The 22398-nt window shown below is 47.7% G+C and overlaps 11 protein-coding genes and 1 non-coding gene across 12 annotated transcripts; 8 read left to right on the top strand and 4 right to left on the bottom strand.

Annotated features, from left to right (window-relative positions):
• Nucleotides 1-452: 452 nt before the first annotated feature.
• BABINDRAFT_t8 lies at nt 453-524 on the bottom strand. The gene has a single exon. It is a non-coding gene; the product is annotated as a tRNA-Glu (tRNA).
• Nucleotides 525-1702: 1178 nt separating this feature from the next.
• TPO4 (Tpo4p) lies at nt 1703-3761 on the top strand. Its single transcript, XM_019127369.1, has one exon. It carries the CDS (start codon nt 1783-1785, stop codon nt 3634-3636), a length of 1854 nt encoding a protein of 617 aa, XP_018987654.1. The 5' UTR covers nt 1703-1782; the 3' UTR covers nt 3637-3761.
• A 492-nt stretch (nt 3762-4253) lies between these two features.
• On the top strand, nt 4254-5108 carry BABINDRAFT_31361 (uncharacterized protein; the record flags this gene model as incomplete). Its single annotated transcript, XM_019131540.1, has 1 exon — nt 4254-5108. A coding segment is annotated over one exon (855 nt), but the record flags the coding sequence as incomplete, so codon positions are not given.
• Nucleotides 4995-6014, top strand: BABINDRAFT_158944 (uncharacterized protein). The gene has a single exon (XM_019127368.1). The coding sequence runs from the start codon at nt 5145-5147 to the stop codon at nt 5925-5927; it is 783 nt and encodes a 260-aa protein (XP_018987652.1). The 5' UTR covers nt 4995-5144; the 3' UTR covers nt 5928-6014.
• Nucleotides 6015-7069: 1055 nt separating this feature from the next.
• BABINDRAFT_31747 (RNA-binding snoRNP assembly protein) lies at nt 7070-7459 on the top strand (the record flags this gene model as incomplete). The annotated part of the gene is made up of 1 exon (XM_019131560.1): nt 7070-7459. A coding segment is annotated over one exon (390 nt), but the record flags the coding sequence as incomplete, so codon positions are not given.
• A 1050-nt stretch (nt 7460-8509) lies between these two features.
• On the bottom strand, nt 8510-11059 carry BABINDRAFT_169697 (mismatch repair ATPase; the record flags this gene model as incomplete). The annotated part of the gene is made up of 1 exon (XM_019130683.1): nt 8510-11059. The coding sequence occupies one exon, from the start codon at nt 11057-11059 to the stop codon at nt 8510-8512; it is 2550 nt and encodes an 849-aa protein (XP_018987650.1).
• Nucleotides 11060-12000: 941 nt separating this feature from the next.
• On the top strand, nt 12001-13032 carry TEP1 (putative phosphatidylinositol-3,4,5-trisphosphate 3-phosphatase; the record flags this gene model as incomplete). Its single annotated transcript, XM_019131506.1, has 2 exons — nt 12001-12802; nt 12839-13032. The coding sequence occupies 2 exons, from the start codon at nt 12001-12003 to the stop codon at nt 13030-13032; spliced, it is 996 nt and encodes a 331-aa protein (XP_018987649.1).
• Nucleotides 13033-13053: 21 nt separating this feature from the next.
• BABINDRAFT_10781 (uncharacterized protein) lies at nt 13054-13805 on the bottom strand. Its single transcript, XM_019126793.1, has 2 exons — nt 13759-13805; nt 13054-13652 (listed from the first exon to the last, which is right to left on the bottom strand). Exons 1-2 carry the CDS (start codon nt 13788-13790, stop codon nt 13097-13099), a joined length of 588 nt encoding a protein of 195 aa, XP_018987648.1. The 5' UTR covers nt 13791-13805; the 3' UTR covers nt 13054-13096.
• Nucleotides 13806-13929: 124 nt separating this feature from the next.
• Nucleotides 13930-16612, top strand: BABINDRAFT_10780 (uncharacterized protein). The gene has a single exon (XM_019126792.1). It carries the CDS (start codon nt 14001-14003, stop codon nt 16527-16529), a length of 2529 nt encoding a protein of 842 aa, XP_018987647.1. The 5' UTR covers nt 13930-14000; the 3' UTR covers nt 16530-16612.
• A 624-nt stretch (nt 16613-17236) lies between these two features.
• SPC98 (Spc98p) lies at nt 17237-19861 on the top strand. The gene has a single exon (XM_019127367.1). The coding sequence runs from the start codon at nt 17247-17249 to the stop codon at nt 19671-19673; it is 2427 nt and encodes an 808-aa protein (XP_018987646.1). The 5' UTR covers nt 17237-17246; the 3' UTR covers nt 19674-19861.
• A 391-nt stretch (nt 19862-20252) lies between these two features.
• Nucleotides 20253-21632, top strand: BABINDRAFT_158936 (uncharacterized protein). Its single transcript, XM_019127366.1, has one exon. The coding sequence runs from the start codon at nt 20562-20564 to the stop codon at nt 21522-21524; it is 963 nt and encodes a 320-aa protein (XP_018987645.1). The 5' UTR covers nt 20253-20561; the 3' UTR covers nt 21525-21632.
• A 233-nt stretch (nt 21633-21865) lies between these two features.
• QCR8 (ubiquinol--cytochrome-c reductase subunit 8) lies at nt 21866-22201 on the bottom strand (the record flags this gene model as incomplete). Its single annotated transcript, XM_019131489.1, has 2 exons — nt 21866-22098; nt 22150-22201. 2 exons carry the CDS (start codon nt 22199-22201, stop codon nt 21866-21868), a joined length of 285 nt encoding a protein of 94 aa, XP_018987644.1.
• Nucleotides 22202-22398: the final 197 nt, after the last annotated feature.

Raw genomic sequence — 22398 nt, 5'->3', positions numbered from 1 at the left:
TATTGGGTAGAAAAGCAGATCTGGCTAGAGCGAACCTAAGGCGGTGTAAGCCTTTATAGTTCGTACGCTTTCCCTCGCTGAATCCGAGTGTTCGGTTGGGTACAGATTAAATCACCTGGGTGTTGCCGCAGCCATAAGGTGGTTACATATCTAAGGTTAGTGTCGTACTTAAAGTTTGGTCTTACACACGTTAGCATATGCAAGACCTTTTAAAAGCTATTTCTGTTTATTTTCGAATTTATTTGATTGTCATATCAGTCCGCATTTTCAGGTAATGCATATTTGTATATATATTCTTCAATAATGGAATAGTAGGCATATATTCATGTGCTTATTAATATCATTAACCATTTTTAAGCTTATATATATCATATATATATTCTGCCAGGATTCCAGCTTAAAAAAATACGATTACAGGGGGACAAACTATTTGGCTAGAGACAAAAAGATATCTCCGAAACCGGGAATCGAACCCGGATTTGGGAGGTGAGAGCGCCCTGTGCTAGCCATTACACTATTTCGGAAAAAGATATATATCCATAAAAATTTTAATCAATCCATGACCATAACTATTAGTCGACCAAAGACCACAAAGAAAGTTATTTTCGACATAAACGACAACAAGAAAAAAGAGCTCAATAAGCTTTATACTCTGTCATAGACGGACTCTCCACGTAGTATCCATCCCAAGTATAGGATCGTCACATCGTTCCAAGTGTCTAGAACCCAAAGCCCCCGATCCCATAATTACAACTTCTAAATATCCTTTCTTTGAGTTCACTCCGTCCAAAGGGTAAGAAAGTGTGCGAAAAGAGCAGGAATTTTACGATAGTAAGGTGTTAAATTGAGTAGCTTTCTAATATTATCAATCCGTAGCATGCCCGCCCCTTTTGCGATAGCTCTTACTCCACTCGTAGGTTCTCAGCGTCCCATGGCAGTGGAACTAACATAGACGGGTACATACAGGATAAAAAAGGTTTTTCTTTAGTATGCCAAGGAAAATCATGGCTTGACGTATACTGCAAGGCTTGTGAATATGTATCAGTGTTCTACACGCCTAAACGCCGATACAACGATCTAAACTCCCAAGGCGCCAAGAGTGACATGCATCTTCACCTTTTACGATGTAAATATAGCTAGACGAAAGCCCGGCGTATCCGAGAAAGTAGCACGTCACTGATCTTATTACTAACCAGTTATTAGTATTTGGAAACCCCGTATGGACTTCGGAGCAATATCCGTCCCGAGGTATGTATCCCTCGGCAGCCAAAAAGTTAAAAGTTAAGTAGTGGACAGTTTCCAAACATTAAAAAACACATATTAACTTAGACTCAGCCACTAAATCGTGACGTCGAATAAAAACCCTCCAGGCCTGTAACAATCACTGCCGAGACGCAGATATCGTGCGTCAAGTCCGTCGTCTCGGTAATCTTAGCACTATAATAGCTCAGTCATGCTCAAATTTTTCTTGTGCGGCTGGCACCTTTCGGGGTCTCTTGCACCACTAGCCGCATAAATAGCTATCAAATATACGCCTTTAGTACCTATATACCGGACAACATCCATGTCTTTATTAGTTGTGGTAAGCTAAACCGAATTCCGTGGAAGATATCAAACTAAACCGAACTCCGTGAAATATATAAAACCAAGTTGGATTCCTTAATACGTATGGTGAGGTAAGTTTTTTTTTTTTTTGACACCACTATATCTTAATTTTCCCCTACTTTTGGTTCTCCTTTGGCTTTTCATTCCCCCGGCTTATTTTTTCACACTTCTTACAACATGGGTACCGAACACAGGGACGCCGTCGCCAATACATTGCATGGTAGCGACCTTTCCACCAACCCTGACGAAACATTGAATACCAAGCCGCATACAGGTACAACGACTCCAGTCCATCTCGATGACCGTACATCCGTTAATGCTTTTAATCCGCACGAAACGCAAACCTACCCCGACTCCTCCCCTCTCGAACGTACCATGTCGGAGGACCTTGCGAGAGCGATACTGTGTGAAGCAAGGGTATCTAGAAACTCCATCTCGGTAAGAGACACAACCAGCGACGAAGGAGTTGATGCTCAGACCCTTAAATGGGATTCTCCAGACGATCCACAGGACCCTATGAACTGGCCCTCCTGGAAGAAATGGTTGTCCACCATGACGGTTGCCTTTATTTGTTTGTGTGTCACCTTCGGTTCCTCGTTATATGTTGGTGGGATATATGACATCGAAGCCAAGATGAAGGTCTCACAGGAGCTAGGACTTACAGGCTTGACCTTGTACTTGGTGGGCCTTGCTTTCGGTCCGGCTATTGCTGCTCCGTTATCCGAAATTTTTGGTAGAAAAATTGTCTACTCCGTTTCCCTTCCCGTCTCTATGCTTTTCATCGTGGGGATTGCTTTATCCAAGAACATTGAATCCATTTTGATCTTGCGTTTCTTTACTGGATTTTTTGCTTCCCCAGCGATGGCTATTGCTGCCGGTTCTATCTCTGATGTATTCCCTCCAGAAAAGATGGGCACTGCCATGTGCTTTTTCTGTCTTGCCCCCTTCTGTGGCCCGGTCCTTGGTCCGGTTGTTGGTAACTTTGTGGGCGAACACAAGAGCTGGAACTGGACAATGTGGGTGAACTTAATGGCCTTTGGTATCTTGCTTCCATTCGTTATCATCTTACCAGAAACCTACAGGCCAATCCTTTTGAAGAAGAGAGCGCTTAAGCGTGGTATTACTTTGAAGAAGCCAGAGATGAGCAATGCTCAGTTCCTCAAGTTTATGTTCAAAATCACCATGGTCAGACCATTGCTCATGTTGTTCACTGACCCCATCATTCTTTCATTGTCCGTTTACTTGTCTTTTGTTTTTGCCGTGTTGTTTGGTTTCTTTGAGGCCTTCCCAATCATCTTTAGAGGTGTCTACCGGATGGAGCTCGGGGTTTCTGGCTTGCCTTTCCTCGGTGTCGGTATCGGTATTCTTTTCGGTGCGGTTGTCTTCTTGTGCTACGACAGATATGTCTTCTTCCCACACAACGCCGATGGTACCGTTGGCAGAAGAGATGCTAACGGTAACATTGACTTCGGTACCCCAGAGGATAAATTGATCATCTGCAAGATTGGGGCCATCAGTTTGCCTATTTCCTTGTTCTGGTTGGCGTGGACTTCCAGAAAGTCCGTGCACTGGATGGTTCCTCTAGCGGCCGGTGTTCCTTTCGGGTTTGGGTTAATCATGATCTTCTTTTCTGTCATTGTTTACCTCAGCATGTGCTTCCCCCCATTGTCCGTGGCCTCTGCTATGGCAGCTAACAACTTTCTTAGATACCTCTTGGCATCGGTGTTCCCATTGTTTACCATTCAAATGTACACAAATTTGGGTATTGGCTGGGCTACTTCCACCTTTGGCTTTATTTCCCTTGCTATGGTTCCTGTGCCATGGGTTTTGACCAAATATGGCCTGTCGTTGAGAAACAGTTCTAAGTTTGGTTATGCCGCTGCCGCCAGAGAAGCTGCTCTCAAGGCCGAGGCTGGGAAGGATATCAGCCCAACCGATTCTTCCGAAACTGTTCGTGAAGAACAGAGCCAACATGGGAATGACGAACACAAGTCTCTCCACCCTTCTCAAGATGTTTACTATCAGGTGTAGATATCTTCCATGCATTCCTCTTCATCGCATTTCACCTTCTCTTAATTTTATTTTTTTCCGTGACTTAATTTTCTTACGTCCATCTACGACACGGATTTGACCGATTTAGTAGAGAATAATTCAAGCATATCTTTAAACCCAGTAAGCTAGAAAGTTAACAAATTATTCCCTTTCGGCAGGGAAGTAAAAGATGGAGAAAAAATTTCAAAGCGTATAATTAACCAATAAATAAAAATGCGGCGCTAATTTTTCTATGTAATTCACCTTACATGATGCCGCACGTTCCCCGCATAAAGTGACAGCTTCGATGACTTTGTGGCCTGCATATCGGAATAGACGCCAATGTCAAGACTTAACGTTCCAATAATGGAGAACCTTTCGTTTTTATTTATTCTACACACCTATAATCAACAAGGCACCCCAAATGTCCAAGTCATCTCCGGAAAACTTGGATAGTTGTAGCTCAAAAACTGTTAGAAGCTTCGAGCCATTGAATGCACTACCTCGCCGAACAACCTCTACCTCCAAAGTAACCGGGCGGCTAAAATTCTCAGACCACCTCTGCCAAAAGAAGAGCATTCTGCAAAATGGACAAGAAATACCTATATAACAACATCATGACCCTATTAGATCCTATCCCCGATGAGATTGAAAATAGGGGAGACGAACGAAAAGTCACAAAAGAAAAGTTGGCACCCAGGTCGAGCCTACAATTCAAGGTTGGCCCCCAGTTCTCACCAACAACCCAAGGTCTAAGCGCCCTCTACTCCACACACTCACCTCACATACCTATTGTTTCAAAAATATCCGCGAGAATTGACCGAGGGTTTGAGAAGGAAGGGGATGAGTGGATTGGGTACAAGCGGAATTACTTTACCCTCGTGTCAAGCTTTGAGTTTCCTTCAATGTCCTTGAAAACATTCCTCGAAACGGAGTTTTATGTCGTTGATAACTTTAATAACGCCGTCGGGGTACGCTTCTTTGGACTCAAACTCATCTCCACTTGCGTGGAAGACGGCACATTTATCAACTTGGTGCAACACACGGCCAAGAGGGACAGAGGACCCCAACAGGCTCCCCCAGTGTACCCAGCTGTCCCTGGGAAATTACCCGATCACGAGACGATCAAGGAAGCGGCAAATGTGAGAAACTCCTCCAAGATCGAGAAGATCAATCGATTGTTCTACCTTAGCGACATGGATTACCGAAACGGAGTTAGAAGCAGCGATGAAACCAACTGTTTGAGAGGATATCCTACGAATATTATTTCCAAGGTGGCTAGATATGAGAGAGTCCAGTTTTCTTCCTCCATAAATTATCGAAAGCCCACCTCCGTGGTCAGACACTTCAATCTAGTTGTTCAGTTGATTGCTCACCTTGAAAATGGGGTCGATGTGGTGGTGGGATTTATTGAGTCGCCATCCCTAATAATCCGGGGAAGGTCCCCATCAAACTACCAGTCGAGTAAACAGAGAGAAGCCTCCACGGGTCAAAATGCGTTCCGCAATATGCACTTTGCCCTGCTCCTGAATGACTTCAGGGACTCGCAAATAACCCTCGAAAATAGTGATGGCTGTACAAACCAGTATTTAACCCGAAGCGAAAACGAGACCACTGAAAGCCCCGAGGAGGTATTTACACCACATGATGAATTTGAGCTCGATCCAAGGATAGCTGATGGTGGTGAAGTCCATCTAGAAATGTTCTTACCTGAATACTATATGACTGACCACGAAAACGTGAACCCAATGGACAGTTTAGAGATATTCAACCCCGAGAGAGAATTGAAGATGATTGATAGCATACTCGCTGAGCTTCAAGGAACCAAATCTGAGACCACTAACAAGGCAGGCGAGAGAAAAAGGCATGATTTACCCTTTGAAAACAACGGCTTATGGAGGGGACCGATCGATAATCAATACAATCATTTACCTTCAGATGAGAACAACCCCTTTCCTCTTCCTTACATGATCATGCCAAAAATAGTTGATGGATATCACTTGGAAACATTTTCGACAGACGAGGAATTGGAGCATACCTCTGGGCTATCCCTCTCCCCTATCAAACGGTTCAACCAGCTTGCAGATATTGAATGGAACACAAAAAGAGACACAGACGCCTACGGCGACGGGAATATACCCAAGGGGACGGATTGCTTAACGGGTAGGTTCAGCTTGGAGATTCAGAGCTTTTCGTCAGAGAATAATTTATTTGAAAATCCATCCTCCTACTTGAAGGGATTGGAGGGAATGGAGGATGACTGCCCTACCTTTCTAATGAGCGAGATATGATATGGTTGACGATTCACCAGAGCACACTATTCTCATTGCCACTTACAAAAAGCTCAGTGTTTGAGCAAGGGAGGAAAATTAGCATCTGGGCTGAAAATTCTTCCTTTTTCTAAAAAAAACAGTTCGCTATTTGGCTTAAAACTGAATAAACTCATTTTCTGTAGTGCTAATGTGGGGATGCATCGTTAAAGCTCATCGCTGAGGTCAGCAGAAGGGGGGAAAAAAAAAAAAGAAAAAAACTTTTCTGGACCTGCGTATAGGCCTTTCATATACATTCGAAAACACAAGTTAGTTATAGGGAGTACAACCAGAAATACACAAAGGATTATATAATGGATCAAACTCATACCAAAGAGTTAGACTTATATGCCTCTATTGTGAAAATGGAAACTATGCCTATTGAAGTGGCCTCCACCGGCCAGCCGATTCCAGCTGCTGACGACAATCTCATCCAATCCGAAGTTGATGGTGCTAACCAAACCTCTGAATCAAGCACCAATGAGGCTTTAAGCACCGCCAAACCCGAAAAAGAAACAACTATCGAGATTCCTGAAACTATTGCCGAACTGGAAACCCAGGGTAAGACCAGTAAGGTGTATGCCGAAACTAAAGTTGAAGGAGTCCTGGCCCAAACCAGAGGGGTTGCTAGAACTGAAATCAATCAATCAGAAATGGATATCAAGGTTAAAGAAGTTGAAGTTGATACTATATTAATTGAGGGCGGAATAAAACCAGTTAAACCCGAAGCCACACCGATGGAAGTCGAAACCAAGACTGAGGGGACCGAAATCGAGATTAAACCGGCGGAGTCCTCTGTTAGCGGAACCAAAACTGAAGAAGTCAAGACTGAGAGGACTGAAACCGAAATTAAACCGGTGGAATCCTCTGTTAGTGAAGCCGGTATCATGAGAAGCGTTACCCGAACCGAGGAACTGATCCCGGACAGCACAGTCAGTAACGACGCCATTCAAAAGCTTCTCAAACCCACCACCACAGAAACGATTGATGCATACTCATCAGATGACTGCGACGTGGCTGATATAAGCAGTGACTCTGAATCTAGCTCTTCCGACAGCTCCTCTTCCAGTGAGGGTGACAGCGAGGCCGGCTCTGACGTGGACGATAATGATGATGCTATTGCTATGCACGATGATGACGACGATGAGATCTCCGGGCCTATTCGTTCCAAGAATGAAATGGATGAGAAGGCTCCTTCTATTCCTGAGGACTATGCCATTGACCCAAATACCCCGCTTGAGCTAGTTGGGGAGATCACCGCGCTTGTGGAGTCCAGTGTAATCATCAAGGCCAACGTTTCGGGTGAATTCAGAATTTTGAAGGATAACTCCATGCTCTGTTTCGAGGATAGGACCGTTTTAGGGCCATTATTCGAGACTTTCGGACGTTTACAAGCCCCTGTGTACAGAGTCAAGATCTCCGAGGAGAAATTCGAGCAGCTCAAGGACAGAAAGGGACAGAGGGTATACTACGTGGTGCCAGACTCCCAGTTTGTGTACACCGACGGTATCAAGGCGATCAAGGGTACCGATGCTAGTAACTGGAACGACGAAGAAGTCCCAGCGGAGGAACAGGAATACTCTGACGATGAGAAGGAGTTGGCTGCTAAACAGGCCAGAAAGAAGAAGAAGGTCAAGAAGACCCTCAAGAAGCCTGAAGAGAGCAAACCAAACGAATCGAAGAGAACCAACGATTCTAGCTCAGGCCCTGAACCGAAGAGGGTCATGGCTTTCCAGCAGTACAACTTGCCTGCTCGTCCTAACTCCACTCCACAGCAAGCCCTAGCCACACAAGCTCCTCCAGCTGTTATGGGAAATCCACAAACCGTGCACCAGCAGATGCACCAGCTTCAACAGACGTTCCACCGGAACACTCACGCCCCACCGCAGGCCCAAAACAGCATTCCAGCCCCACCAGTGCCGGCGCCATTCCCAATGCACCAACAGCAGTTCCCGCAGATGCCGTTCCCTCCTCTTCCACCTCAGGGCTTCCAGTCGCCTATGATGCACAACGGCCCACCGATGCCTGGCCACGTGATACCGCCAATGCCATTCCAGTCCCTCCCACCGCAAAATCCACCTCAGACCCAAGAGCAATGGATGCAGTACCAGATGGCGCAGATGCAGCAGTTTCAGATGGCGCAGATGCAGCAGGCTTTCTTCAGTCAGATGGCGAACCAGCAACTGCAACACCCTCCAAGCAGCAGTAGAAACCCTAACGAAAGCAACACCTACGACGGCTCTAATGGGCCAGGTTATTAGGCGCAAATAGACGAATAGATTTGCATGTATATGAATATTGCCCTTGCAAATGCTAAGATTCGCATCTTTTAGAAATTTTGAGAATGCAGCTTGATTGAAGTTGGACAAGCATGCAAATCGGTAACACTATCTGTTACGGCTTACAGATATCCACAGTAAAAACGTATTCCAATACCTCTAGACACAGCGTGCGAGATTATAGCAAACGGCTTGCGTGGTATTTGAGATGCCGTAAACTCGGTTAGTTAAGTTGTTATTTTTATAACTGTCGTTAATTTTATACCTGTATGCAATTAAAACCGGCTAGAGAACCCCGCGGGCCTTGAATCCATGGAGGGCCTCTTCAGCTACTTTGAGCCCAAACTTGGGAAACCCGGCGGACGCAGCTACGTTTATGGCGTACGAGTTTTCAGAAACGCCTTTGCGTAACTTGTGGTCAAAGCTCAACAAGTGGGACGGTCCGCGCTTTGGCTGGAGCTCCGTCACCTCTGTTTTGTAGAAGGAAACTCCCTTCGCCAGGCCTCTCTGGGCAAGAAGGTCGCTGAGCTCTTTGGCAAAGTGCGTGGCAAACAACGTGCGACACTTGTTTTTCTCCTGGAGGTGGACCATGGTGGCAAAGGCAATGGCCAATCCTTCCTTTCCGCTCGTGCCCCTGCCAACTTCGTCCATGATGGCCAAGGAATGCTTGGTGGCGCCGTTCAAGATCATACTGGTCTCGACCATTTCCACCATGAACGTGCTCATTTCGCGGAACAAATCGTCCCCCGAACCCACGCGCGTAAAGATCTTGTCCACGATGCCAATGGTGGCACGGGTCGCTGGGACGTATGAGCCCATTTGGGCCAAGAGCACGATGATCGCGTTTTGCCTGAGAAACGTGGTCTTTCCACCCATGTTGGGCCCCGAGATCACCCACAAGTGGTCCTTGGGCGAGAGGGTGCAGTCGTTTCCGGTAAACTCTTTGAGCTGGGTCTGAAGACCCTCCTCCACGACCAAATGTCTACCCCCGACAATGTCCAACTGCCGAGTAGCAGTCATCTTTGGACGCGTGAGGTGTTTTTCGTGTGCCAAGACGGCGAAGGAGGTTGTGACATCAATGTAGTCGAGCACATGGTGGAGATTTCTGAGCTCGGGGATCTTTTCCTCGATGACGGAGCGCAACTGACGGAGCACCTCTTTTTCGAGCTCTTCGATCTCGGCAACGTGTCGCAAAATATTCTCCTCGATCTCTACCGCAGGGGTGAGACGCACCCAGACCGTGTTTCCCAGCACCGCGCGCACCACGGAATGGTCGTACGCCGCAAGGGAGTCCTCAAGTGCCGCGATCTGGCCCCTGGTGCCGCGCAACGCGACAAAGTGACCGTAGCGGGGCATGCATTTGAATACCACGCTATTGAAGCTGGCCCGCAATTCGGTCTCTAGGTCCTGCTTCGTTTGTGACAATGCCGCGAGACGGGCGTGGGCTTGTGTCAAGGCGTGAGAGTGTTCTGGGCGGATGATCCACTGCCGCATCTCATTTTGTTCTATCTCCTCTTCGGGGGCTTCGATGTCAGGCTCACCCCTTTCCTCGTTGATCCGCTGGACCAACGCGTATTCATCAACGGTGTTCAAAATGTCTTCTGCAAGCTCTTCCGGGACCTGGAGTTTCTGTAAGAGCGGGATGATGGCATCCCCGTGTTTTACGGTCGTGCACGCAGCGAGAAGGTCCCGGATGTGCGCCGCGTACTGGAGCGTATGTGCGAGGTAGACCAAGTCGATCGGACTGGAGCGGTCGAGCGACACGCTCTGGACGATGCGCGAGAGATCGTGTGTTTGTGCTAAGTGACCGGTAATTCGGATCCGCAGGAACTCGCACGCCTCGAATACCGCTACAAGCTTCTGCCGGTACCTGATCTCGTCCAATTGCGTGGACGGGGCCAACATCCATGCCTTGAGCATGCGTGTGCCGGATTGGGTCACGGTGCGGCGGATGCAGGAGAACAACGACCCCACAGCGCTGCGCGTGCGGATACTGCTGACGAGCTCCAACGTCTCGCTCGTGCGCGCGTCGATCTGCACTGTGTCGTCCGACACCTCGTGCGTTGGAAGCTCAAAGTTGAGCCGTGTGTGGGGGAGAATGTTTGCCAAGTGCGCCGCGAGGTACGCCACCGCGACGCACTCCGTGCGGGCAAGCGCTTGGAAGTGATTTGCCAACTCACGGCGGCTGGCGGCAAAGTTGTCGTAGTGGAGAACTACCTCACCGCCTGAGAGCTTGGTATAGGTAGTGTAGTAGCGTTGTAACTCTTGGATCTCGTCACGCGTGCTTGTCGCTATGTCGCGTTCAAACCGCTCGTCAATCACAATTTCTTTTGGCGCGATCCGTGTTACGTCTGCGAGGAGCTTTTTCATGCTGGTTTCCTGGGAATGGAAGGTGCCAAGCCCCAAATCGGCCCATGCGAGCCCCACCTTGACCTCATAAGCGCCTGCGGAAGAGTGGAAGTCGTGTTTCGTAAAGTTGATGAGGAGAATGTGGTTGTTCTCCTGGAAGTCGCGGAGTGTCTCGTCGAGGAGTGTGCCCGGCGAGATGATGCGACTCACCCGCCGGTCAAACTTCATTTCATTGGCCGCTTCGGTATATGGCCGCTCCACCTGGTCCACGATTACCACTGATTTATGCATCTCCCCGACTAATATCTCCACATATTTCGGTAGACTGTTGAGCGGGAACCCCGCCATATGCACCTTGCCCTTTCCTGCTCGCTTGAGAGCTACCCGGAGTCCCATCGGTGGTGCGTACTCCACTGCCTGGTCGAAATATAACTCATAGAACGAGCCAACCTGTGAGAGCACCACTTTGTCGGGATGTTTATCCATGATTTCTTTGATGGAGCGGAGTAGTGGCGCGGTTTCGAGCGCCCCAAGGTCTACCTTGCCAGTACGGGGCTGCGGGATAGGGAATGATTCGCCAAGCACAGTCCTCGTAGGGATTGCAATCTTGGGTGCCTCAACGGTGATATTCTCTGGGAGAGCGTCGGAGACTGGGGTATTTACTGGGGGTGATAGATCGAAAAACTCCACGGTCAGGGCTACGACTTTGGGGTGTGTGTGAGCGGACCGGAAGCGGACACCTCGAAGGGCCTTCCCAACGACTGTACATCTGGTAACAAGGAGCATAGTGGAGCCGTCAGATCTACTCCAGGTTTTGAAAATTCAACAAACGGTCGAGGGGTAGGGTGTTGACATCTCGTTGGTGAAAAATTTATGACCGCGTTGCGTGATTCTCTGCAGGATGTGCATACAGTGCGACACGTCGGATATCTGGTGCGGAAAACTGCTAAAAGATAAACTTGGGGTATGAGGTAGTTAGGGTACGGCCAGATCTAGACATCAGTGAATGTCCAGGTGGAAGTGGTTCTCCTTTTTCTCATGGTCAGACAAAATGACTACTACGCGTGGAGACCCCAAGTCTTTCTAAAAGGAGTGATGAATCATAGTTGAACAATATGGTCAATCAATAAAAAAAGAATTTGACGGCAATAGACCAAAAGCCCTGAGATATGACTTTAAACTTAATGGCAAATGTAGAATAATACGAATATTATGGTAAACCCAAGAAATCCCTGTCCACCAGCTCCTGTAGTTGTACAACGGATAGTATCACATTCCAAATGTGACAAGCCGAGCGTAACACGTCTGGCTCGTTTTGCTCGGAATGGCGCCTACGCCCCTCACCAGAATATCTTCTCAACCTAGTACAACTAAACTCCACTTATATCCCCCTAAAAAATAGTTTTCCAGAAATATCCCTGCATAGAATGGACTTTCTCTTCAGTTATCTCAGGGCTATTGTTGCCTGCCCAAAACTTCCGTTCGCCGAAGCCGATCTTGATTTAGCTTACATTTCCAGGAGGCTAATCGTCTGCTCCGGTCCTACCACACACATTATTTCTGGTATTTACCGTATGCCGTTGCAGAAGTTGATAGCTTTCTTGGACGCAAAGCATAGCGGAAACTGGCACATATGGAACTTCCGCGCAGAGGAGCCCCATTATACCTCCGCCGATGTTACTGGCCGGGTCTGCTATTTCCCCTTTCCCGACCACGGTCCCCCTCCATTTGATCTCGTTGCTCAAGTGGTTTCCAGCATTGACCTTTATTTGAACTTGGATCCTGCTAACGTTGCCGTGCTCCACTGCAAAGCTGGGAAAGGGCGATCTGGGTTCATGTGCTGTGCCTACACTATATATAAATATGGCATCTCTCACTTTCAAGCAATATCTACCTTCTCCTTCAAGCGAATGCGAGTGGGGTATGGTGACGGGGTGTCGATATTGTCCCAGAGAAGATATTTGCAGTACTGGGAGACCTATCTACACCAAGCGGATGCGTATGTTCCTATTCGGGGGAACATTACGGAAATCAGCCTTGTAAAACCTCAGTATCCTGGAATCACCTTTCAGATCTACCAGCATTCGTCTGGTGACACTCCATTGAAATTATTGTACGATTTTAACTGGACAGAGGGTGAAAAATTTCAGGACATCCTTCAAAACTCGAAGCGTAACTTGCTTGTGGCGCCTTCATCCGTCTTTGGCGATGGCCCCGTTGAGTTTCTGGGTGATTTGAAAGTTGTGTTTACCCTAAAGTTTCCAGGTACGCTCTTGTATAGCAGCATGGCATCATTTTGGTTTAACCCATATTTTGAAACCACAATCTCCGAGCCGAACGCCACCAAAGTGTTTGCCAAGTGGGAAGAGACAGACGGCTTTAAAGGAACGCACCAGCGAGGCCTCAGACTCTTCGACGCGCTAGAGGTGACATGGAATACTGGCGCCGAATTTTCCTAAACATCTACACTTACATAGATCATCATTTTATTACTTTTTTTTATTATTATTCCAATTTTCTTTTTTAACCTCCCTTCTTGCTGTTCTCCTGGTCTAACCAATAGCCGCCCACAATCCTGGCGATTAGCGGGTTTTCCTTGGCACCGGCGTTGTTCGAGATATCCTTAACAAAGTACGGCTTGGCAATTTTGACTTCTCCCAACACCACGATATCGGTGCCGATCCACTTGACATCCGGTAATGTCTTGTACAATTTGTTGAAGATTTCCTGGCCTTCTGAGGAGGCGTTCTTGTTGGTGGTCTTCAATGCCAATTCGCACTGCTTGATTTTCTCTGCCACCTTCGCAGTGATTGCAGCTTCGTCTAAGGCGTGCACGGCAGGTTGGATCTTAGAGAAACTAGAGAACTGGTACGCCTTGGTCTTGCCGTTCTTGGCAGCGCCCTTCGCACCGTTCGGAATCACTTGTAACTCCTTCAAGAACTCAGTCTTGATGATTCGGTAGCTGGCCAGGTCAGACTTGGAGGGTGTATCCTGCTGCAAGGTCAACAACTGAGAGGTGGGAGAGTAAGCAAAGATGGTGCCAGTGATGGTGTTGTCCAAAATGGTGGTGACCTTGACTCTGCGAGGGTTAGCATTCGTGCTGACGCGGAGGTGGATGGTAACGCTTCAGGAATCCCCGTATTATAGACTGCTCTTATTAAATATCCAGGACACCTTATACATACTTCAAGCCCAAGGATTGCTCTAAGTTGACCATGGTGAAAAAAAAAGTGGTGCTTATAAAAAGATACACTTCCCAAATTTCTGTCACCGGATTATTAAATCTCTCGAGCATTTCAAATACCTCCTGCACACAGCGCTACGTTTGTGGGTTGTAAACACGTAGAGACACCAAAAGAAATCACGGTTACCGTATATATTCATTTCACTATTTTCTCTACAGACGTATTATTAGCCCTTAAAGAATATGGACCCCGAGATAGAGTTGTTTGAAGAGGAAAATATCATCGACATTGGCCTCCAGAGCGACTTGCACAAGGGCAAGTCGCCCGAGGAGTACGAGGCAGCAGACATCTCCCAGGACTTTGAAAGCCTCAGGGTGCACAGTGACATCAGCTACTTGAACTCCGGATCCTCTGAGTCGCTTTCGCCCAAGCGCAACCTTGAGCACCTCACAGCAGAGCCGTTGGACGATGAGTTCCAGCGGAATATCGACGAACGCGCTCACCAGATTGGAAACGACTCGTTCCATGGGACGGTTCCCAAGAAAGCAAACCTCCAGTTCCAAAACGCCGATTGCGAGGACCTCCGTACGGAAATCAATGATTGGTTCTCTATCACCGAGATCCGTGGCCTCAATCTTGCAGGCTTGGCCGCGGGGTTCAAGGGGAGTTTCACTAAAAGCAAAAGATGCGAGCAGGAGAAGGTGGTGAAGCGGTTGCTCGGCCTCTTGAAGGAGACTGAGAGTCAACTTTATGCATCCCAGTCTCTCCTATACATTGCCTTTGGGTGCTATGCGGAGTTAACCAGCGAAAAGGACCAGGTAGCGCAGATCGTGGTGAATGGGAGGGTTCTTTTATCCTGTGGGGTTGTCAATGTCCTCAGTTCGCTCCTCAAGTTGCTTCTGACCGACCTACTGGGCAATGAGCAGCTCTACTACAATATTCTCACGATCCTCTACTTTGTATTGGTGGTGTACAATGACCAGAGAAATGCCAGTCAAATCAGTGATGACCGTATCAGATCTGACTTAGCCCAGCAGGACCTTTTCAGTTCCGTCATCATGCTCATCGAGCGCTGGCGCTGGAATCCGCAGCACAGCTTTCGGATCCGCAATCTCCTCCTGGTGGCGTGGAAGTTGGCGCTTGTCGAGCTTGGGGGCATGGAGGACATGAAGCGGACAAAGGCGTTTCTCAGGCAAAATGCAAATATTGCTGACTGTTCCTCTGAATCCAAGGTTACTGCCTTGGACTTTCACGTGTTTCGCGAAGATGTCACGGCAAAGTTTCCTACCTACAACGCACCAGTCTCCACCCTACCAGAACTTTTCGACAACCCCGGCTCCTTGTCCCAGTTGATTGACAAACCCAGACCATTGGCGTCCAACTCCATTAACATTCATTTACCCACACCGGAAATCCATATTTCGACGCCCGCGCCGTCGCCCCCATCCACCCCTTTGGCACTGCCCGCTAGCAAGATCAAGCGCACATATCAGACCAACCAGTCTTTTCCATTTCTCTACCCCAGCGACTCTTCGGATGAGGAGGGCGATGCAAGCGAACACACGTTTGAGAATGTCCCATACAGCATCAAGGAAGCGGGAGAGATCATCTACAAGAATATACGCCGAACAGTAACTCAGAAACAGCTATGGCTTGAGCGAAACGCATTGATGAGGCAGGAGCGCGGCTGGATTGACACTCTCGACGAAGCTGAAGACGGATTTATCTACTCTGAGGAAACTATCAAGGCGTTCCCAGTGTTTGAATTCCAGATTCGCTCGTTGATGCGCACGGAGGAGCTCTACGGCCGCATCTTCCCGAACCTTAGTTCGCTCGTGTATGTGATTGTTCAGGTGATAAAGTCAAATAATGTCCATCTCAATTTATCGCCGAACACGCTTGTCGACACAGAGGTGAAGCAGCAGTTAGAACTCCTCCGTGTGAAGGAGTTGTCTCTCAAGGCCGCCACGGGACTCTTACTCGTACTTGGAAAGTGGTTCAAGTTGTCTCACGTGTTGAAGTGGACGTACTTCAGCTCTATTATCTTCGATAACGACTTCTACACCGTGGTGTTGGACCTTTTCAGTGAGAAGCACCCCAAGGACGAGATTCCTCCGAATCCCATTGACGCTACCCAGGGCCAGCACCCGATTGTAGAGGTCCTTCAGGATAGTGCGCTCTTCGACCGCTTGCTCAATCCCGCATTTGAGGTGCCTGAGTATAGCTTCTTCGCCATCTGTATTCCTCGGAAAGTGGATCAGCCGGTGCTCTTCCATATTACTCAGCCCGCAACTATCTTCTCCCTGCCGGCAATCACCGAGTTCAACTGGCGGTACGCGTACATCATGACTAATTTGTTTACAGTGATGGCCAAGGTCTCGCTCTCCAAGACACAAAGAGTGATTGTCTTGTGCGACAAGAAGCCATCAGACACGTTTCGGTACGCGTTGCGCTTCTACAACGCGGAAATATATGCGCCGGTGCTCAAAATGGTGAAGACGCTTGTGGCATATAACGGCCGCAAGTGGAAGTCCAACAACATGGATTTAATTTCGTTAGTGTATTTACACTCCAAATTGGGCTTGCGCGACAACTGGCTTACGGGTAAGGACATCGAGGGCGAGATCCGCGACGCTTACGCCCAGGAGGTGGCGCTTAGAGGCTTGGCACAGTATTACCACATGAAGCGGTACAAGGGCAAGATGGCTGATTTGGGGTATGAAATCAGCGAGTTTGACTTCTTTGGGACTGACATCGATGTGATGACATAGGGCGAAATGGTTGTTACAATGATGAGGAAAAACATCAGTGGTTTACGTATCGAAGAGTGAGATTTAATAACATAGTCCTTGGTATATTTGCGTAGGGTCTGGTTTATGTATATGGATCAGAGCTTTATTGAATTTACAAATCTAGGGATGCCTTTTACTTTGCTAAGCCACTGGGCTAGCGGAAATTTCCTCTTTTTTATTGATGGGAATTTCAGGGAAAACACTCTTGCAAATAATTTGAGCTTCAGTTTCCGAACTATGAGTTCATTATCTGCAATAGATTTGGCCTAGAGGTTTTGTGGATTACAAGACCAATTTTAGAGAATCCGAAAAAAAAAAGCCGTACTTGTATTCATGTTTGTAACTTAAATGCCGTTCTAGAGCTTTAGACTGGAATGAAGAGATACAACTCAGAGTTCCTAACGTGCAGATGTTTATCCAGCCCAGCCTTCTACACCATGCCATACATACGATTAAACCTGTAGCTTCAATCCCATCATCCATTTGAATCCAAAATATGTAAATATTCGGGATTTATATATAATAATACTATAATAATCATTATCACTATACTCACTATTAGGACTTGAATCCTTACACCTTTCAGAGCTTACCTACCTATCTGCAACTTCCTGCCGAATGCGGCAGTCGACACACCGCATAAATCGTTTGTTTACATTGGCAAACATGTCAAACACTCTTTCTTCACCCATAGTCATGTCGCTTGACCACACCCAATTACATCTCCAACGGTTGGTGCGAGCGGTGGTACCAGAGGTCTTGGGTGCTTCGTGTTCAAATAGCCTCTTTAATGACCTCTGGAGCCTTCTCCACCACGGTGGCCCGTATTTTGCGGCTGCCGACATCGACCTCATCCTCAACAAGTACAAGCAGACGTTCCTCTACCACAACTTGGAGCGCGAATGGGCCACATTTCTGTCGACAATCACTCAGCTCCTTGCAAACAACACGCTTCTGCAGGCGCGGGAATTTCTCCTGTTCTTCAACACCATCCGTGCCGAGGATGCGTACTCTGAGGGATCGCACCGGTCTTTCCAGTCGGCGGGATCGGATAAGGATTCGCTCAAAGAGATAATCCAGCCGTATTACGGAAACACATACGAAGACGAGGCTTTGCATTATCTCTCGTACACGCTCCTTGGTTCGACATCCAAGCACTTTCCCTTTGACGTTGCGAGCATCGAGCTACCGGCAAACATTAGCAACAGCATCAGCGGCTTGCTCCACAAGCTTTTTGAGCCCGCGATCCTCTACAAGAAGATGTCAGATGCAGTGAGCTCCAAGGGGCGGCTGCGATCGCTCCTCAAGAATGCTTACGCCAGCGCCTTGTCGAAAGAGCTACAAGGATATGTAAAGCTTGTGAATAATTTGACGCGACAGAGCGTCTCGTTGGTCCAAATATACCTGAGTTTGTACGACGAGATCCTCCGTTTGCGGGTGTTGTATGGCCTAACCGAGAAGCTCGATGTGATACTGGGCGGTGACTTACTCACAGAGGTCTACCGCCTCACAGAGTACGGCGACCCCTTGATAAAGGCCTTGGGAGACGGATTGTTCGCCCAGGTATGCAAACCGTACTATCAGATCTTGGAGAACTGGGTGCGCGACGGTGACCTCAGCGACCCACACGCGGAGTTTTTCATCCGCGCGGACCCGCGCGAGCAAGGCCTATATCAGCTCAGCTACAGTGCTGCAGACATGCCTGCGTTTCTCCCGGCTGAGCTCGGCCTTAAAATCTATCAACTTGGAAAGATGATTGTATTCCTCAAGGCGTACTGCCACGAATTGAACTGGCTTAGCCGTTACAGCACCCGGGCGCGCCAGCTCATGTACGCAGAGACCAAAGGGTTTGAGGCGATGTCTATCACAAAGCTCACCACCGTGATTGCACTCCAGCATGCAGAGGTGCTCAACCACTTCACTAACGTGGTGCACCACAAGTACCACTTGAACACTCACTTGGCAGCTCTAAAGAGCTTTTTGTTCATGGGAAAGGGCGACTTTATCCAGACGCTTCTTGCGAGAGGTGCTGCCATTTTTAATGAGCCGTCCAACGCCATTTCAGCTCACCAATTAACGTCCGTGTTGCTGGAGGCGGTCCACGCAACCACCGTCAGGGCGTTACCGCAAGAGGTGTTGCAGAACTTGGACGCGCGGATTCTCGGCTTGACCCATGGGAATATCGGCTGGGACGTATTTACGCTTGAATACAAGGTCCACGGCCCGTTGGAGTTTGTGCTCAACCATCGCAATGTCTCGTCTGAATACTTGCGCATGTTCAACTTCTTGTGGAAGCTCCGGCGCACACAACATATACTTGGTGTCAACTGGAATGAGTTCCGCCATCTCCAGAAGAACACGTTGCGGCAGGTAAGCTGCGATGTCAGAGCCTTCAAGGTGCAAATCAACCGTGCGACGAGCGGGGCGATGTCGAATCTCGACTCGCGTTATATCTGGGTGGTGAGCAACTTAAAGCGGATCAACATTGCACGTAACAAGTTGATCGGGTTTGTCACAGTGCTTCTGGACTTTTTCAACTCCGAAGTTATCGAGCGGAACTACCAAGTCTTGCAGCGCCAGATGCGAAAGTCACCTGACAGCACGTACCAGTACCAGGAATCTGATGAGAGTCTAGCGTTGTTGCTACCGACGAAGGGCTTCTTGCAGACTCATAGGATTAGAGCTACTGACTTGCCAGAGCCCGAGGTGGTTGCCTTGGAGGATTCAGAGTTCACTATCGACGAGTTGGTCACATTACACTCCAACTACTTGGTTGCCATCACCCGCCACCGCCTCTTGAATAACTCTGCAAGCTCCCAGGGCCGGTTCTCCAGTCGGACGTTCATTGCCACGATTTACGACTTGCTTGAGCTTGTCCATCTGTTTTCCGGCAGTACGTCCGAGTTTGGTGACTTGGTGGTTAGCCTCATGACCAACATCCAGCTCCGCACCGGTCAGGATGACGGTAGTGATAGTGCCATCGAAGAGAAATTACAATACACCCTGCGACGCGTCAAGGAGTTGGCGCAGCGGTACGACGAGATCATGGCTGTATTTGTCAAGGACTTGCGTGGTGATAGTCTGCCCGAAGTGAAGTTCCTTGGGACGTTGTTAACGGTGTAAAGCATTTGTATATAACGAACGTTTTGCCAGTGGAGATTAAATGTCGTATGAGTGGCATCCGAGATGATAGGGTATTGATATTAGCATAGTTTAGTGCATGTGAAAGGTATAGCTATTCAATTGGCGATATCTGGCCAAAACAATTACATATTAATCCCTTCTCTACCTATAACCTGCTATAGATGCACATTCATACTCCTAAAACTGTCTTTAGTACACATTTATGGACTAAGAGCAGGTTATAATAATCCACGTTAATACAACCAAAAAACAGACACAGATTTCCTACTTGTATTATACAGCATGTATTTATCGTGTAAATTCGTAATAATTCCTTGTTTTATCCAGAGACTTCGTAAGATGCTAACACTTTACTTTCACTGTTCTCTTCGGCAATCATATATTTCAACCAGCCATGTATTCGTGCTTACTCTATTCGGCATTTAATTACTATACCCCTGTACTATGTTTTGTACCACCCAGACACTCTTCCTTACCTACTCCCTTATTTTATCTGATTATTTTAACCACAATCTTTACACAAAATAAAACTATTACTCGTATATTTTACGCATCAACTCAATGTGCTCACCCCTTGCCAACAATAACCACCTCACCCCTAGTCCTTGAGCTTTTTCTACAAGCCAGTGGGTGTACTTACGGAAGGTGTAGCTCTCTTTTCATAAACCAACATTGTGTACTAACGCCATATACCACCACATTAAACATTCAATACTCCATGATGGGACTCTTTCATTGAAGTTTCCATAATAACTATACCAAAAATGTAGTAACCGGAAGAATTATGACCTCTAGACTTATACCAGCAAAATAATATCCCCCACGCCGCCACTCCCTGTATACAGGCTTTCAAATCTCGTCGTATAAATGGATCACCCTACCGCCCTACTAATTATCCGCCATCAGCCATTACCCATCGCAATGTCCACAAATGCCAAGTTAGAAAGAACGATTGCGCGCTTCGAGGCGAAAATTGCCGATGGCGACTACTACGAGGCGCACCAGACAATTCGTACCATTGCCAACCGCTACGTCCACACCGCGTCCTATACCGAGGCCACCGAGCTCTTGTACCACACGACGTCGACTTTCATCGCGGCCAAGAAGTTCCACGAGGCGAATGATTTGGTACAGTACTTGATCGAGGTGTACGCAAAGTCACACACGCCCGTGGACCTGGTGTCCAAGTCGAAACTAATCCAGTTGTTATTGGGGTTGCCAGCGTCCGAGCCGTTCTGGGGTGGCTTGAAAAAGTCCATTATGGGCTGGTCGGTCGCCAATGGTAGTTTGAAATTTGGGGACGCGCAGTTGAATCACATTTTGGGAATGAAGTTCTTGGAGGCTAACGACTTTGTCAACGCTGAGACTCACTTGGTGTTTGGGACCGAGGCCAGTGTCAGACCGTACGCCGAGTACTTAGCCGAATGGGCATTGGAGGACGCATCCGGTAACTATGGGGTATATATGGCCAGAGCCGTTATCAACTACCTTTCGATCCAGAACATCCGCTTCGTTAAGCTAGCCGTCGCCATCTTTACCGAAGTGTTGGCCACGAAGGACAAGCCGCAGCTGATTTCGGTGGATGGGTTGACCGTCGTCGAATTTTCCGACCCTTTGACTAACTTCTTGCAATTGCTTGTGTTGGTGGTACAGGCTGGCTCTAAGGATGCGTATCTCAAGTTACGGACCCGGTATCTGGCTGACGTCGGCAGAGCCAACTTGAAGCCGCTGCTAGACTACTTGGGCGAAGTTTATTTCCAGATCAGAGCCCCGCAGGCTGGCGGTGGTAACCCCTTTGGTAATATCTTATCGGGTTTGATGGGGAACTAACGAAACCGGCGTGACTGGCCAAGTTGCCAGTTTATAAATAATTGAATGTACATTGTTTACTGTCTGTAATATGATTTGAGTATAAAATGGAAAATTGAGATAATCGCTAATCAAAGATCTAGGATCGTGTATGTTTATGCTAAACCATAGCCGTCTTTGGGTGCCAAATAACTTTAAAGCAAAAGAACCATCCTAATCGGTTCAAAGGCTGCCTACTTCCATTTTTACCCCTACATGCCATGTACGTATAACAATTCGTAATTGAATAAATATGGACAATTTTCTATCTGCGCAGCGTCAACTATAAACAATAAGAAATAAAGGGTTCAGAGCTGACATGCTTAGGAAACACGTTCCAATTCTTCTCTACCGGCCTTAGTGTACAAGTAGGTGTTGTAGTCGACGGCATCGGAGTAGATCTTGTAGACGATGGCGGCTGGGACCAACACGTAGAAGGCCTGGCCCTTGGTACGTCTCCAGACGTTGAAGAAGGCGTTGTAGAAAGCGCCCTTGAATGGCTTAGAAGCGTATGGAGAAACGGAGTAAGTGGTGATACCCTTTTGCTTTGGGGAACCTGTAACCTGTTAGTAGCGACCTTTGGAGAACCGAGACCGGAAATACATACCCATATCACCCCACCAACCCATGTAAGACTTTGGACCTGCGTGACCACCCATTTTTAATATATATATCAGTGATTTTAGCTGCTGAACGCGAACCGTGCTCGTTGAGGTGTCACCGGCGTTTTTCAAGTGGTGGATTTGTTAGAAGCGTGTACAGGTGACATTTTGGTGTTCGAAGATTGGTTACTCTGGCGAGCTGAGGTTTACCAACAAGGGCACCCTATACGAGTATATCAGGGAATGAGGACGTG

The sequence above is a fragment of the Babjeviella inositovora genome (assembly GCF_001661335.1).
Source record: "Babjeviella inositovora NRRL Y-12698 unplaced genomic scaffold BABINscaffold_1, whole genome shotgun sequence".
Taxonomy (NCBI): domain Eukaryota; kingdom Fungi; phylum Ascomycota; class Pichiomycetes; order Serinales; genus Babjeviella; species Babjeviella inositovora.
This window is presented reverse-complemented; position numbering and strand designations above follow the sequence as displayed.